At 42.1% G+C, this 16362-nt stretch overlaps 1 protein-coding gene across 1 annotated transcript in view; it reads right to left on the bottom strand.

Moving 5' to 3' along the window:
• DNAH9 (dynein axonemal heavy chain 9) overlaps positions 1-16362 on the bottom strand; it is a 303311-nt gene that overhangs the window by 245661 nt on the left and 41288 nt on the right. Inside the window, exons 12-17 of the mRNA XM_068529609.1 lie at positions 16056-16182; positions 12394-12649; positions 11451-11692; positions 5596-5731; positions 2047-2243; positions 1528-1952 (exon numbers count right to left, since the gene is read on the bottom strand). Coding sequence (XP_068385710.1) covers positions 1528-1952; positions 2047-2243; positions 5596-5731; positions 11451-11692; positions 12394-12649; positions 16056-16182 — 1383 coding nt within the window. The remainder of the gene's footprint in view (positions 1-1527; positions 1953-2046; positions 2244-5595; positions 5732-11450; positions 11693-12393; positions 12650-16055; positions 16183-16362) is intronic.

Genomic DNA, 16362 nt, shown 5'->3' with positions numbered 1-16362 from the left:
GATAGTAAACACCCTGCTTTTGACTGTGCCTTTCAAATGCAAGCCAATCAATCCAAAGTCCATATCCCCAACCACCTCCTCCATCTGGCTCTCATTCTCCAGGCCACAGTTCACCTGCCCTATAATCCCACAGCCAGGTACCAGACAACATACACCCCAGAGCCTGTTAAAATTATTTAAAAAACTAGCCAATCCTAAACCTGCTCCTAAACCTGGAAAAGAAAGTCTTGCCCATTCTTCTCCATGGAAGCCGTAATAAAAGCTCTTGCCCGTGTTTCCCCTCACTCCCTCTGCTTCCTGATTAACACTGGTGCCCCCCATTTGGCCCCGCATGGTGTGCTGTGCCCCCCTCCTCTTGGGATCTATGAGCCTAACAAACTGTCTTTTCAATAGCCGTCATCTCCTGATCTGTTGGCCTTGCCATACCTAAATAATAATAACATCTGCATCTGAAACATGTCCCCATGTCCTTGGGTCACCAGACCTGCTAATGGAGAGGGACCACAGAGCACAGAGCTGTCCCCTCAACAGTACTCCATTCAGGGGCATCACTGCCACCTCCCCAACTGCCACCACTGCTTCCCTTTCTTGCCTCTCAAGTGTGGGAAACTGGCTGCTGCTTCTTAAACAACACTTGGAAAGCCCTGTTTGAAACATCCCAAAATGATTTCCTGCGGGTTTTCTAGAGTGGAGAACCATCACCCTTGCAAAGTCTCAGAATTTGTTTGTACATAGATGCATTCTCGACTTGGCTGTCTCCCGTCCACATCACTGAGCAGCAAGCAAGACCAGCACCAAACTCTGGGGAGGGCTCCCCTGCAGCATCAGCTAATGCACCAAAGACTGACCACTGAACAGAGGGACATGGCACTCCATACGATTCTGTGGGGAGGGGCTGGGAGCTGAGATTCTGCCTGTGGCAGACCTGGGAGGACAAGGCTAAGGTGAAGTGACTGGGAGACTATTAACCAACCTGATTATTTATCTAGAGGTTGGTGCTCTGGCTTAGAGAGCCTGGTGCTGGGCTGGGTGGTCTAGGTCTGTGGTGGAACAGACAGTTTCAGATCCAATCTGTCACACAGCTAGAGTGGCACTGGCAGGCATCAGGCGTGTGTAGATTTAGGGGCTTCCGTGCCTCACAGCTGGATAATCTGAGACAAGGAGTAAGTGGGAGAAGTAAAATCTAAGAGGCCCATTAGACCCCCTCTGCTTCTCAGGCTTAAAGAGATTTCACAGTCAGAGCTGTGAAGGGAGGTTAGATCTGCTATTATTGTCTCTAACATTATTTACCACTTACTGAGTGCCTTTCGCACACTGGGCACCAAATGGAAAACGAACCAGAAAGAGGCCAGGTCTGATGAACAAATGAGAGGGCAGGACTAACGTTACTGCTGGTGTCCAAAAGCCTGGAACCTCCAAGCAGCTGTTTTAATTTTTAATTTAACCACGAACCTATGGAGGAAAATGTGAAGAAGATTAAAACCATGGTGTTCCTGACAGCCCGGGAAGCTAGCAGGACCGCGTTACCTGTGAGTGACGTAGTCCACAAGGTGCTGTTTGAACATAAGGCTCCACTTCTTAATTATATTCAGCAGAGACGTTTTAAAGGGCCGTGCATCAATCTTCATCCAGCTGTCAAACACCTGGATGGGCTCCAGCCTGCACACGTCTTCATGGAGCTTTTCGTAGCAGTCGATCTGCGCTTTGAACTGATGGAGCAGGGGCGGGTTCTCTGGAATGCCATCCTCAGCATGGGCTTCCATCTCCTCTGCTGTGGGCATGTGCCCATATAGCAGAAACTGGCCCAGGGCCTCCTTCCGGTCCTCCACGTAGAGGTAGGAATACTGGCTGAGGGTGCTCCGATAGCCGCAGCAGAGGGTCATCATGCCCCGCATCCGCCCCATCAGCTCGCCCCGCATGCCTGCCAGATCAGGCATGGCCTCCAAGTCAACCTAGGGGAGCAAGACAAAAGCAGGCGGGTGACACCAGCACTTCACAGGGGGCTCCAGATCTGATGAGAGGGCAGGATGCTTGCAGATCCAGTACCTGATAGTGGGGAGAGCCGTTTTGAGGGGAAAGCCGTGGAACCAAGGACGATATCCTAAAAATGCTGGTGATGAGACCCTCAACAATGTCGTAGAAGCCACCCTTCACTCCAGGCTCCAGAGATGGACAGAAAACCAATTCTGGGATGGCTAAGCTCAGTTGTGCTTCAAATATCGGGGTGAGTCCTGCCTTACATTCTGAAAAACAAGGAAAACAGAAGAGAATGGGTAACGTAGGCAAAATGCAATACTGTTTTAAAAGCACTCAGAGCATTTCTTTCCTTTAATGAGCTGTTTGGGTATAAGAAAATGGAAATGTAAAATTTGCTAACAACCCAGAAAAGGTGAGGGTGGCGGTCCTGCAGTGTTTATTGAGAGGGGAACCACTGACATTTGGAACAGGCTAATTCTTGTGCAGGGCCATCCTGGGCATTGCAGGACATTTACTCTCCTTGTCCTCAGAGAGCACGTCCTAGTGACTGATCAACCCAAGCCAGTCCCCTTCCACATCCCCAAACACCTCCTGGGAGGCAGTACAGCCTCTGATTGAGAAGAGGTTGATTTCGCAAAGCCAGTTTCTTGGAAGCAGCTGATTTCTTCCTGTGCACAAACCAGGCCATTCCCCATTGGCAGCCACTAGGGGAACAAGGGTGTGCTTGTCCAAGGTCGTGTAGGCGTGAAAAAGAAAGTCACAATCCTATCCCTTTTGCTCCTTTTCTGTAAAAACAGAACTTATTTTAATTCTGTAGTCCTGTAGTGATAAGATTTTTTAAAACAGTATAAATGATTAACAAACCCCTGATTACTTGCTAGACTAACTTGTCTTGTTAAATTTAAATCAAAACATAATATGGAACAAGATGTTCCAAGTACAAGGTAAACGCTTAGACTATTAATAACCACTTATTTTCATATATTTTTTTGATTGTAAAAGTATTTAGGAGACTGCTGCGTGCTGGACATCACGGGCAGTGGAGACTGCTCATGGAAATCCATTATCCCTTCTTCCTTGGAAATAGAGGTATAAGTGGGCGGGCTTGCAGTTAGGTGTGGCAACGCGATTCCCTCACCAGTGGGATGTGGGAAGAGGTGACACTTCTGGGCTGCGATCCACGAGGCAGCAGGCGGCCTCCTCTGTGCTCTCTTTGCCCTCCCACAGGCTGGAGCCGGGATGCAGCAGTGACCCGGCTCAACCATGGAAATGAAGACCAGGCCCTAGAAAGTGGTGGAACCACAGGACGGAAGGAACTTGCAACTAACCTGGAGTGCTCGCTTTGGACTAGAACCCGGGGGACAGACTTCCATATCCTTTAAGCCACATTATTCATGGAGTTCTTCTTACCACTGCTTAGCCATTCTCCCTAACTAAAAAACTGTGGGACCCTCAAAGATATGTAAGACTAAGGCTTTGCCTTCAAAACTGTAAGGATGAGAAATCTGCATTACTGGACTCAGGAGTGTCCCATCCAGTGCATATTGAGCTTAAGGAAGTGCAAGTTTACCAATATCACAGTAACTATACTATTATTATAGAGTAATTTTTTTAAAAATCAGTAAAATTATGCCTTGCACACGTACTTATGATATATTCTGCATTCCTACATGCACTAGATACTTATAATTTAATAGGTTGGGTTGCATATAGTTTAAAGGATTTAAAAGACTTTCAAGAACATGTTACTATAAGAGATTCTGCCCTATGTACTGACATAAGAACCGAATCCCTATGTTAGATGCAATGGCAACATAATTACTGTACAAGTCGGACGGTCCTGGCGGTTCCACGCCCCTGGTACAAGCAAATCGCTTTAAGAGTTGAGAAGAGGAAGAGTGCTTCTGGATAGAGTGGCTAGCATTTAACCCAGGCAGGGTGTGGATTCTGAGAGATGGCTGGGACGCCAGCCCAAGCCACGGGAATGGTACTGGTTTGACCAAACACGAGAAGTGGAAATGGTAAGGTGGACCAGGGGAATAAAGTTGTCCACCTGGGCTATGGCAAAGGGTCATGGTGATTTTCCTCTTAGAGGCCACTCACTCTCTTTAGGCTCCTTCACCTTGCCTTGGTAACCAGCGCCTTTTAATTTTATCTATAGCTCCTCTGCTCAGGCAGCCACAAGGTCCAGCTCCTGCCCATTCTATTTTGTGAAGGAAATGTGTTCCCTTTCCCCCCATTTCCATGGAGGGAAGGTGACTTTGGCTACCATCTCCTGTCCCCATCCTCTTGCTCCCATGCTCTCCTCCTTGTGAGAGGAGGACAAGTGACACATTGGACAGCCCAGATCAGGAGAGCTGGACAGACACTGGCCTAGGGTGAGTCCTTTATGCAGTGCCTGCACTCAAGTGTGGCTGGGGCATCTTCCTAGATCTTCTAGAGGAGGGCTGAGTGACGGGACCCCCAACCTCCAATATCAGAGGAGGTTTGGTCAGTTCACTAAGATGAGCACCGTTGGCACTGGTCCCTATGAACCAGTTTTCCAGTCTCGGTGCCTGTGTTCGATGCCCCAGGTTCTAGAAGGTGACCTCCCGCCTGTTGACTATGCCAGAGCCCATTTCCTGCTTCTGTATCTCCTTGATTTGGAGCACCTTACACCATGAAAGCAAAGACCTTGCCTCTGACCTCAGTCACTCCACCTACCAGGACCATGGGGTGGGGGTGAGGGTGGGTGTGCCCATCTGAGCTACACCCAGCGCTGGCCTTGCTCCTCTCTGCATTGTCAACCTCTTGCATGGGCTGGATATCTGGACATGGGTCTCAGCCCACCTATTTTAACTCTGCATTGATTTCTTTCCTTGGGTTGGGCTCAACGGACTAAGCTCTTATCTCACCTTCATCCTCACCTCATCCTTCACCCTCGCTGAGCTCCTCAGAATCTACCAGAATGTGAAAGGTGTAACTCAACTTTATTCCTGAACTCTTCTGCCCTTTCCATCCCATCCCTTACTAACCAAGGTTAGCCTTTATTATACAATCTTTGACTCTGTCTATGGACCATACATTCAAAGCCCTTGGCTATCTTTTAACAGCTTCAAAGAATGCCCATTGCCTCCTTGACATTCCTTTTCCTTCTAAAAGCTACCTCACCCCCAGCTTCTTGTCTGACTCTTTTTACACAGAAAAACTTGATTCTTCCATGTAAGCTGGCTACTACAACCTCCCTGTGTTCTCAAAAGGCCACAGAGATACAGTACATTCAGCTTGAAGGCAGGGACTGTCCCCTCCCACTGCCGTGAGTCAAGTCCAGGTGGAGCTGCTCCAGCTTACTCACTCCTCCACACTGGAGCTTCATTTAGACTGAATTGGCTTTTGTATTTTTGCTTTTGCTATGGGCTTCACTATCTTAAAGTCTGATTTATCATCTGAGTTTTGAAGAGAGAGAAGTCTTTTATCGTTGAACAATTTAGAAACGCAATGCCTTTGTTATAAGTCACAAAATGTTCACAACGCTTTGGGAAAAGTCACAGAGCACTCAATTGCACTTCACTGTAACTCAATAGATGCTATTACTGTTACCTTCCCAGTAATAAACCACATCCATAAGCCAGTAAATACCAGTATTTTCCAGGAGATACTTGAGGGAGCACTCAATTGCAAGAAAGAATCCATCCACCAACATATCATCAACGTAGTTAACATAAGTCTTCCAAATACTGGAGGTTGGGTCTGCTGAGAAAAGACCCAGGTTTTCCTACAAAATAAAGAAGAATGGATATAAACCATGTTTAATAATATGGGAGGACTGGTCTTATTATCATTAATGGGAATGAAAAGAACACATGGAGAAAAATTGCACTGTTATGAAGAATTTTCTATTACAGGCAGACGTTGGAGATACTGCAGGTTTGGTTCCAGACCACTGCAATAAAGCCAATATTGCAATAAAGTCAGTCACACAAAGTTTTTGGTTTCCCAGTGCATATACAAGTTATGCTTACACTATACTTTAGTCTATTAAGTGTGCAGCACTATGTCTAAAAAAAAGAATGTTCATACCTTAATTAAAAAATACTTTATTGCTAAAAAATGCTAACCATCATCTGAGCCTTCAGCAAGTCATAATGTTTCACAATAGTATCAAAGATCACTGATCACAGGTCACCGCAAAAGTATAACAAGAATGAAAGAGTTTGAAATACTGTGACAGAGTTACCAAAAGGTGACAAAAAGAAAAATGGCATGAACAGACTTGTGATGCAGGGTTCAATTAAAAAAAAAAAAAAAAAAAACGGAACAATGCAATATCTGTGAATGAACAATAAAGCAAAGCACATTAAAATGAGGTACACCTGTACATGTGTAACAAACCCATTCTGTCTAATGGGTATAACCCTTGCTTGAAAGGAACACAAAGTTAACCCATGAAGGAAATGTGGTGCCTCATCCTCTCCCTGAGAAAGGAGGATGGGGTCAGGTCACCTTCTCAGGAAGGATGCTGATGGATGCAATGTGTGCTTCATAGATGCTGACTGATGGCTGTGGAGGAAGCTGCAGCAGAGCAGAAGTCAGGGTGGGCAGAAGAAGGAACACTAACGGTACAGGGCATTATAATTCAAGACGTAAGAAATCTGGGGTTCAAGCAAGTAAAGCATTTCCTGGATAATCCTTAGAAATGAACTGGAGTGGATCCCACTCCTGGGCCTGTATCTGGACAAAACTCTAATTCAAAAAGATACATGCACCCCTATGTCCATAGCAGCACTATTTACAATAGCCAACACATGGAAACAATCTAAATGTCCGTCAACAGATGAATGGATAAAGAAGATGTGGTACATATATACAATGAAATATTACTCAGCCATAAAAAAGAATGAAATAATGCCATCTGCAGCAACATGGATGGACCTAGAGATCATCATACTAAGTGAAGTCAGTCAGAAAGAGAAAGACAAATACCATATGATATCACTTATATGTGGAATCTAAAATATGACACAAATGATTATATCTATGAAACAGGAAGAGATTCACAGACATAGAGAACAGACTTGTGGCTGCCAACAGGGAAGGGGGTGGCAGAGGGATAGATTGGGAGTTTGGGATAAACAGATGCAAGGTATTCTATAAGGGATGGATGAACAGCAAGGTCCTACTGTATAGCACAGGGAACTATAATATCCTGTAATAAACCATAATGGAAAAGAATATGAAAAAGAATATATTAATATATATAACTGAATCACTTTGCTGTCCAGCAGAAATTAACACAACATTGTAAATCAACTATACTTCAATAAAATAAATTTAAAAAAAGAAATGAGCTGGAGTGTTTTGTTGCTGGCATTTAATATTAACTAAAAACCTTTATCATACTGAGTGAATTAGAAAATGCACACACAGAAAGGAATGCACAGGCTTTCTCTCCCTCCTTTTACATGATACAGTCGCCGACCTAGTGGTATGGCAAGTACAGATGTCCCATTTACTCATCATTTTCATCATTCAGCCTTTTTACAGCAACTTTCCATTTATCTTACATCTTCAAAGAATGCAGTTACCACTTTGCAGAAGTAAATTTCCTAGGTGACTCACACTTAACCCCTTTAGGAAACACTGCCATATTGTAAATCTCATGATTCTGCTTTTAAATGTCAAAACTCTAAAATTTCTAAAGTGTATTACCTATATACCTTTCCTTCCTAAGTAGATTAAAGATTTAATGAGAGTCCATCATCATGCAAATCATAACTCAGTGACAATCCAGAGTTGCTCTTAGGTGTTACTAAGATGTGTATGTCTGTTTGCTTCTAGTTTAGTTTTTATGACTGCCTTGTATAGTTGTTTTATCTCTTTCCTACTGTCACCCTATCAATATAGCTATCTATACCTTTCACCTCAAATCTACTACGGTACAAGGAGCAAACGTGTCAGAATTTTCTGTAAACTAAGAAGAACTAGCCCAAGTTTCTGATCCTAGCCAAGACAGAGGAATGAGATTGGACTTTCCCTTTTGCTACAAACAGCTACAGAACGGGATACAAGAAATAATTATTTTGGGTAATTGGATGTGACCTCTAAGAGACGGGAAATATTCAAGGTGAGCTTCACAACTACCTGGCTTTCTCCCTAGAGGCACTTGCCAAACCATGGCATAGGAAAGTGGACCTCAATTAGAGCATCGTTCCTGCTGGGCAGAAAAGACAGAAATGGGGGTTTGGGACTGCTGAGGTTGCTGAGTCCTCTTGAATCTCTGACTGAGGATTAAGCTGTACATATTTAGGGCAAGATTCTGCAAGGCCTGGCAGAGAACAGTTACTGGGGGCTCTAAGCTGAATGCAGTTTGTGAAGGTCATATAGCGCTGGAAGATGTTTGTGTTGATCAGAAATAATGAAAAGACCTCACAGATAACCCAGGACTTCAGTTGATACCCCAGAAATGCAATGCTTTAGGATTAGAGCTCTATTCTAGAGCAAGGCCTCTTTAGACTCTCCCTAAGGAAGCTTAACATAAAGCTTCAACAGGATCAAGCTGACCCACCAGTGAGTTAACTGCCTGCCGAAACAAAACCACAAACTCTTTAAAGGGAAATAACATCCAGATTCTAAAGTGGCATCCAACATGACTAGAACATAATAAAAAATTACTAGACATGCAAAGAAGCAGGAAAATGTGACATTTAACCAAGAGAGAAAATAATCACTAAGAACAGACTCAGAAAATAGCTGCCATACCAATCCTGGAATGCCTATTCCTTCGACTTATGTGACACAAAAATAAACTTTCTTCACATTAAAAAAAAGACTCAGAAAATAAAATAGATGTTGGAATTATTAGACAAGAATGTTGTAATTTGATTAACCCCCCCCCCCCATTTGGTGAAAAACAGATTTAAAACCTCACAAACTCCAAGCAGGCTGAATATAAAGAAAATTTATTTAGGCACATCGTAGTCGAATGGGAAAAAATACAAAGAATTTATTTTAAAAGAATCTATTAAAAGGAGCCTGAGAAAAAAGGGGAACAAAGATACACAGTACACTGGCTTCTCATCAGAAACCTTGGAGGGTCAAGACAATGAAATGACTTCTGAAAGGAAAATAGAACTGTCTACACTGAATTTTATATTCTGTGAAACTCTTCTTCAAAAACAAAGGTGAAATAAGGACATTTTCAGATAAACAAAAACTGAGAGACCGTGTCATCAGCAGACCTAAACTGCAAGGCATACTAAAGGAAGTTCTTCTGGCTGAAGAGAAATGACCATAGACGGTAACTTAGTTCTACAGAAAGGAAAAACAAATCTGGAAATGGTGACTATGTGGGTAAATGCAAAACTCTATAAATATTTTCCCCAAAGCTTTTAAAACAAAAAATTATAATACTCTGTTGTGGGGTATATTATACACACACATATACACACACATGCACACACACCAACACTATAAAAGATGGCTGGGCGGTTTGAATTGTTGCTAGGTTCCTATATTTCATGGGAAAACTCTAAGTAGATTGTGATTAGTTCAGGAGACCTACCAAAACTTAGAACAACCACTGCAAATGTGATGCAACAAGGTAAAGCTGAAATGCCAATTGAGAAATGAAAATAGAATACTAGAAAATATACAATTAATAACAAGAAGGTGGGAAAGGAAGAGCAGAGGAACAAAAAAGAGATGAAGCCAATGGAAAACAAACAGCAAAACAGTAGTGCTAAATCCAACCATATCAATAATTACATTAAGTGTAATGACCTAAACATTTCAATTAACAGGCAAAGTTGTAAGATGCAGAAAAGTAAGTTTCTATTATATGCTGTCTGTAAGAGAAGAAATTTGAATCCAAAGAAGCAAATAGGTTGGATGTGAAAGGGTGGAAAAAGATGGACAATGCAAAAAGTAGGAATAGTGAATCTGGAAGAAAAGGCAATAGAATTATCAGAAAAAAAGACTTCAAGACAAGGGAGTATTATTAGAAATAAAAACAATTTCATAGTGATAAAATGGCCAATTCATCAGGAAGTTACAGTAATTATAAATGTGTCTGTACCTACTAACAGAGCTTCAAATACTTGATGAAAAATCTGAAAGAACTAAAGGATAAAAATAGACAAATCCAAAATCATAGGTGGAGATTTTAACATTCTAGCTTCAGTAACTGGAAGAACAAATAGACAAAAAAACTGAGAAATCATATAGACGATCTGAACAATACTATCAACCACTTTGAGCTGATTGATATTTTATAGAACATCACACCCAACAATGGAAGAATAAACATACTGTCAATCGCACAAGGAACATCCAATAACATAGACCACATTCTAGGTCACAGAACAAGACTTGATGAATTCTAAACAACTGAAATCTTACAGAGTATTTTCTCTGCCTATAAGGGAATTAAACTAGATATCAATTTCATTAAGCTATCCAGAGACGACCTAAATATGTGGAAATTAAACAACATACTTCTAAACAACCACTGAGTTAAAGAACAAATCGCAAGAGAAAAATAATTAAAACTGAATGATAATGAAAATGAGGCAGATCAAATCTGTGATTGCAACTGAAGCACTGCTAAGAGGGAAATTTATATCATCAAATGCTTGCATTAGAAAGAAAGGCTTGAAATCAATACTCTAAGTTTCAACCCTTATAGGCTAGACAAAAAGGAGAAGCAAATTAACCCCAAATTAACTAGAAAGAAAGAAATGATAAATAACAGAAATTAATAAGCTAGAAAACAGATAAAGAAAATTTAAAAGGTCAAAAGTACAACATTTTATTGTGTTTCAACCCACAGAAAACCCAAAGATAACAACTGTGATTCATTACTGACCCTGTGCATGAGATCAACCCAGGAGAATTGCCCCACGGCTACTTCAGTAGGGCTGGAGCTGGTGGCCATTTATAGCTCTTTTCCCTCGTCCAGTCTTGGATGATGAGACGCAAGGTTGCCCTGATCACAACGCAGGGCAGAGCCTTCCTGCATGAAGGGCAGCACTCTGCATTTTTCCCTCTCTTTACCCAGTGCATCAGGGACACCGCAGTCATCTTGCGTATCTCCAGGCTCTGTAGAGCTAGGTTATGAGGATGCTGCTGCAGGGCCACACCAGGTTGTGTGGACGAGTTCGGGGTGGTTAGTGCAGTGGATAAATTAGGATTCTGTCCTTGGCATCCCCTTCTACCCCCTAGGGGTTTGGTGCGGGATGTTAAGTCGTGTGACGACTAAGTGGTGTCACTATTAAGATCATATTAACTTTGACACACTGATACCAGAATGTGACTTGACATGCTCCCCATCCATTAGTTTTAGCTCTTTTGCTATCAGTTTTAACTTCTATCCCTGACTGCAGAAGACACAGCATCTATTGATTGTTCTAATTTCCAAATCACTTCTGGCACCCAAACACACTTCTTGATGCTTTCCCTGTACTGGTGGTATGTGTGTCTGAGAGGCTGGTTATTACCTGCACAAGGGCATGAATCTTAAGGCCAGATTCTTTGATAAGACTGTAATATTTTTCCATTCGATCATGCTGATCATCCATAGAGAGAAGGCATTCCTTTTTCCCATCTTTTCTCTTAAATATTGGTGACACCCATGTTTTCATGATGTTTTGAATCTCTTCCACGTTGTCTTTCGTTTTCTGAACTCTTTGTTCAAGATCATGAATACTATTGGTGATCTGAATGACATAATCCCAAATGCCTGTTCCCCAAAAGAGATAGAATTGATTGAAATATCTTACAGTGGTAGAGCAAAAGGTCTGGTTGCTATGAAACATAGGGATTTAATACCTGTGGGTTTTATAATAAGACTTTTCTGCACAGGTTAGTTTGTAATCATCAGAGTCTTTTCCTTCCTAGTTGTAACAAAAAGCCACCCCTTTCCTTGACCCTGGTTATGGATCTTGGTTATGAGTTCTTTGAAGGTAGGGGTCACATCCCCTATATTTCATATTCTCCTCACAGTCCTGCACATGGTGCCCTGTACATGTTAATCAATCAATGAAAGTTTATTGAATTGCACTGGAGGATACAAGAAAAGTAAATGCATAGCTCCCTCATTTAAGATGTTTATGGTCCAGTTAAGAAAAGTAAGTAACAATGATAATGTAGTAAAAATCCTCCTCCATGGAGTGCCCAGTATATGCTGGAGACTGTGGGAGAGTTCATGAAAATTCCCCAGAGCGTGGCAGCAAAGCTGTCTAAACCTCCCAGGCACGCAGAGGAGGCGGAAGAGGGACCCCGTTCCTCCTTGTCTTCTCTACTTCAGGCGCATATCTGAGAGGACAGACTCATGCTTCAAACCCAAATCAGATTAACCGGGGAATGAAGTGAGGTTCTACCAACTTTATTAGAATCTTGACTGCCAACCTTTTCCCCAGACCCCAAGTGGTCTCCTGTTACCTTCCGTTTTCCAGCTCAGAGTCTCCTCTGCAGCTCTCAGGCAGAGATCGATATTTTGCAGCTCTTCCTGCACTAATGGAAATTCCACCTCTAGCAGAGTTTTCATAACCTTGTTGTACCAATTTGCCATCAACTCCAATTTAGCCACAAGCTGCCGATAGAATTCCCTGGAGGAGAACATGGCTGCTGCTGTCTCAGGGATGTGCGTCATCTGCTGGGGTTGAAGATAACTCACTTCTTTCAGCACGGAAATCAGCTGGAGAAAAGAAGCGACATAAGTGGCTGCGGTTCAGTGGCAGCGAATAGCAGCCGCATCGATCAGGACTGGGAAACCCCAGGGGCCCAAGGGCCTTCTGGGTCCTTTCTCCACTTCTGCTCCTACTGGTTCCTTGAATCTTCTCTGAGAAGGAAAACTGAGTATTAGGCAAAAGGAAGATGATCAGGAAGCAGCAAGGTTTACCGAATTTGTAAATCACAAACACAGAGCAAGGAGAGGAAAAGCTGAGAAAGAAGACACCAGTGACAGCAGGGGAGGGAGCTCTGCCTCGATGCTTTTGGGCACGTGCATGATGAAAACAGTAGGCTCCTGACGGTGAGCCAAGTCCCGTGGAGGGGTGGTCAGGGGAAGGAGGAGGGTCACCTGGTCTGGGCCACCCACATGCATGTGGAGCCTCAAATTCAGACTCCCGGTGTCCCTGCCCAATGAGGTCAGACACACAGTCACAGACACTGGCAGGGTTGAGAGGAGATGCCTGCTGTACAACTTTAATTATTAAATATAATCATTTGAAATATCCCTTAATTTCTTAACTCTTTGCTGGCATGTCTCTGTGCTTTGATATACTAGGAGGTTGGGAAATAGAAGTCACGCAGGCCTCCCTGAAATTCCGGGGGCAGAAGGAAAAAGCCAAGCAGATGTGGTCCCGTGAAAAAACAGAGAGGCCTCTGGTGGGGTTTCCAGACACCCTGTTCTTCATCCCTTGCTTGATGAAGGGACTGATATATATATATAGTTACGGATGACAAAACGCTTACCAAGCCGTAGGTTCTCCTCACACCACCCCCTCCACTGCCACCCCCCACCTCCATATCAAGACCACTGGGCTCCCAACTCTCCTTCCAGTGGCTCTGGGCCAGCTCTTCGTTGCTACCCAGACAACCCTACTCAGGGTTAAGACAAATGCTAATCCTTTAGCAGGGAAATGACCTTAGCCTCCGAGTTTATATTGAAATAAGCTCAAGATAGATATTAAAAATTTAAATGTAAAAAATGAAAACAAAAAATGAAAAAAATGTGGACCATTTATATAATATTGAAGTAGAGAAGGCCATTCCAAATGTACAACCAGAAAATAAAAGATAAAATTTATATGCATAAAATATCATACACATAATAAAATGCCACATTCAACAGATAAAAATATTTGCAGCAGATTTCTTAATACCTGACAGATATTTCACAAATAGTCTGACAAATTCACAGGAAAAGAGAGCACTTTCACTCAAAAGTGGGCAACGGATATGAATAAGCAATTCATAGGAGAAGAAAGATAAATGTCCAATGAACACATGAAAAACTTTCTACTTTACTAGTGGTCAAATAAATGCAAATTAAAACAATATTGAGATACTACATATTTTTTGGTTCAACAGGTTAGAAGTGATTTGAAGAAATGAATGATATCTTGCTGGCAGGAGAATGCCTGAGTTACATCTTTCTGAAGAACAAATTGATAAAATACACTAAAACTCTCAAAATGTGAGCACCCTTTAGCCCAGCAATCCCCTTTCTAGGCATTTATCCCAAAGAAATACGGTTGCAATAATAACTAAAGATGCTTATTGTAGCATTATTTATACCATATTTTATCCAACTATAAGATGCCATTAATGGTAAGATTCAGTAGTATTTTATGTCCACCTAAGGAAGAAAAAAATGTGGTTTATTTAACTATAAACATATGCTATTTTCAGACATATTAAGATATAAAAAACCCGTGTGTGTCCTAGAATCAATGAAATACAGATTGATAAAACTAGAAAATATTTAAATGCCCAACAATAGAAAATTTTAAATAATTTAAATAAATTACTTAATATATAACAAATTACTAAATATATATATATATGTTTTTAACCCATACAATTCTTACCCTGGCCAAATCTTTGATCATGTCCCTCTAGAATGACAAACGCGTTACTGCTCATTCTCCATCGCGTAGCTACCGCCATTTTGCTTGCGGTTGGAAGCCAAGGGATGTTCGTAGCCCTTCTCTGACTTACTGTGTTTGTAGTCGTCTCCCCCCGACTCACATTATAATTTAGGTATGTATCTCCCTCCCCTTTTCTTTTCTCACCCCTCTCCTCTCCCTCCTTTCCCTTCTATCACCTACAAACACCTGTAAAACACCCACTATGTGCTGCACATGGAAGCAGACAGAGTCCTTGTCTTCGGAGCATATAGACGAGGGCCCATCTTCAATACTGTCTTACACCAAGGACTTAATTACTACAATTAATACCATCTGGACTGCAGCCTAGTTGGTAATCCAGGTACTCAATTCTTTGGGCATTTAATATTCAATATTGCTCAAAGCGAATGCTGATAAAATTACTCCAAGGAGTTAATGAGTTCAACCACAGACTCATGTCTTGCCAAAGTGAAGAAATGAACCCTCCAACTCCCTCTGTTGACTTATATTCTAGGGGGAATTGATGTTCTACTTAAACTGGAATTATCTCAGAAGAAACCAATATTCTGTCAGCTTAGCTTTCAGCTCTTTCTACGCTACATTCCTATGGAACATGCCATCAAGACAGAACTAGGAGACTGCCTTTAGCTCGGTGTGGCCAATACGTTTCCTCAATTTTTAAGCTGAATGATGTACATCCTGATGTGGGGTTGCTTTTGGTTATAGTTTTCTCCAGCATTAAGCTTTCCATGGCTGCTACAGCCCACACTGGTCTTCTACCCTTTCTATAATTTAAAGCAGGGTTTCTCAACCTCAGAACCATTGACAGTTTTGGACAAAAAACTCTGCTGTGGGGTGCTGTCCTGTTCATTGTAGGAAGTTTGTATCTACTTACACCATGTGCTACTGGCACCCCCTTCACGTTTGACAACTAAAAATCTCTCCATTTTGGGGACAAAATTGCCTTGGTTGAGAACCAATAATCTAGTCTCATTTCCAAAGCTACTCCTTGGAGATTTATCACATGCTACCTAATGAAACTAGACTTTTGCATGTTGAGATTCTGGCTTCTAACTAGCTTGTGGCCTCTTGGAAGTCAGGAACCAGGTCTTACACTTGGTTGGCCCTCTAGCATCTAGTCAACAGCCTTCACCCGCAGTGTGTATTCAAGGTAGGCCCAGTTGACTATGGTACCAAACGGTATCACTATGGTACCAAGTGATATTTTGCAATATTTTCTGTTGTGCAGAATCAAAGCAAATATACTGGCTGACCCTGGAGAAAAATGTGAACAGTGGACAACTTAAGAAAACACTACACCCTAAGATTTATCCCAAAAAAGAAATCCAAGGTGCAAGTTCTTTTGAGCAGCTTTTGCATATTCTTATAAAAAGCCTTTTTGCCTTCGAAATCAGCAGAGTCAAATGAAACTCTTAGAAACCAAGAGGAAGTTACTGCCATTGGACTTACCTGTGGGCTAAAGTTGACAGTGATCTGCTTTGTCTCTGGATCACGTTTCAGAAGTGGCCGGGAAAGGTTGTACTGTGACTTCTCTGATACTGTTTGACACCAGTCCTCGTAGAGTCTTGTCTCATACCTGTGAGGATCAGAGACGACGGTCACCTCATAAGCACCCTCCCAGCTCCCCAATGCCTCACAATGATTAACTGAAGATACATCTCTCTCTATATAGATATATATAACATAAATGACATAGCTATATATGTATATATATAACATCTCTATAGCTACCTATCTAATCCAACCATTTATCTAT

Source organism: Eschrichtius robustus, chromosome 20, assembly GCF_028021215.1.
Source record: "Eschrichtius robustus isolate mEscRob2 chromosome 20, mEscRob2.pri, whole genome shotgun sequence".
In the NCBI taxonomy this organism is placed as follows: domain Eukaryota; kingdom Metazoa; phylum Chordata; class Mammalia; order Artiodactyla; family Eschrichtiidae; genus Eschrichtius; species Eschrichtius robustus.
Note: the sequence above shows the minus strand (reverse complement) of the source record. Positions and strands in the feature narration are given on the sequence as shown.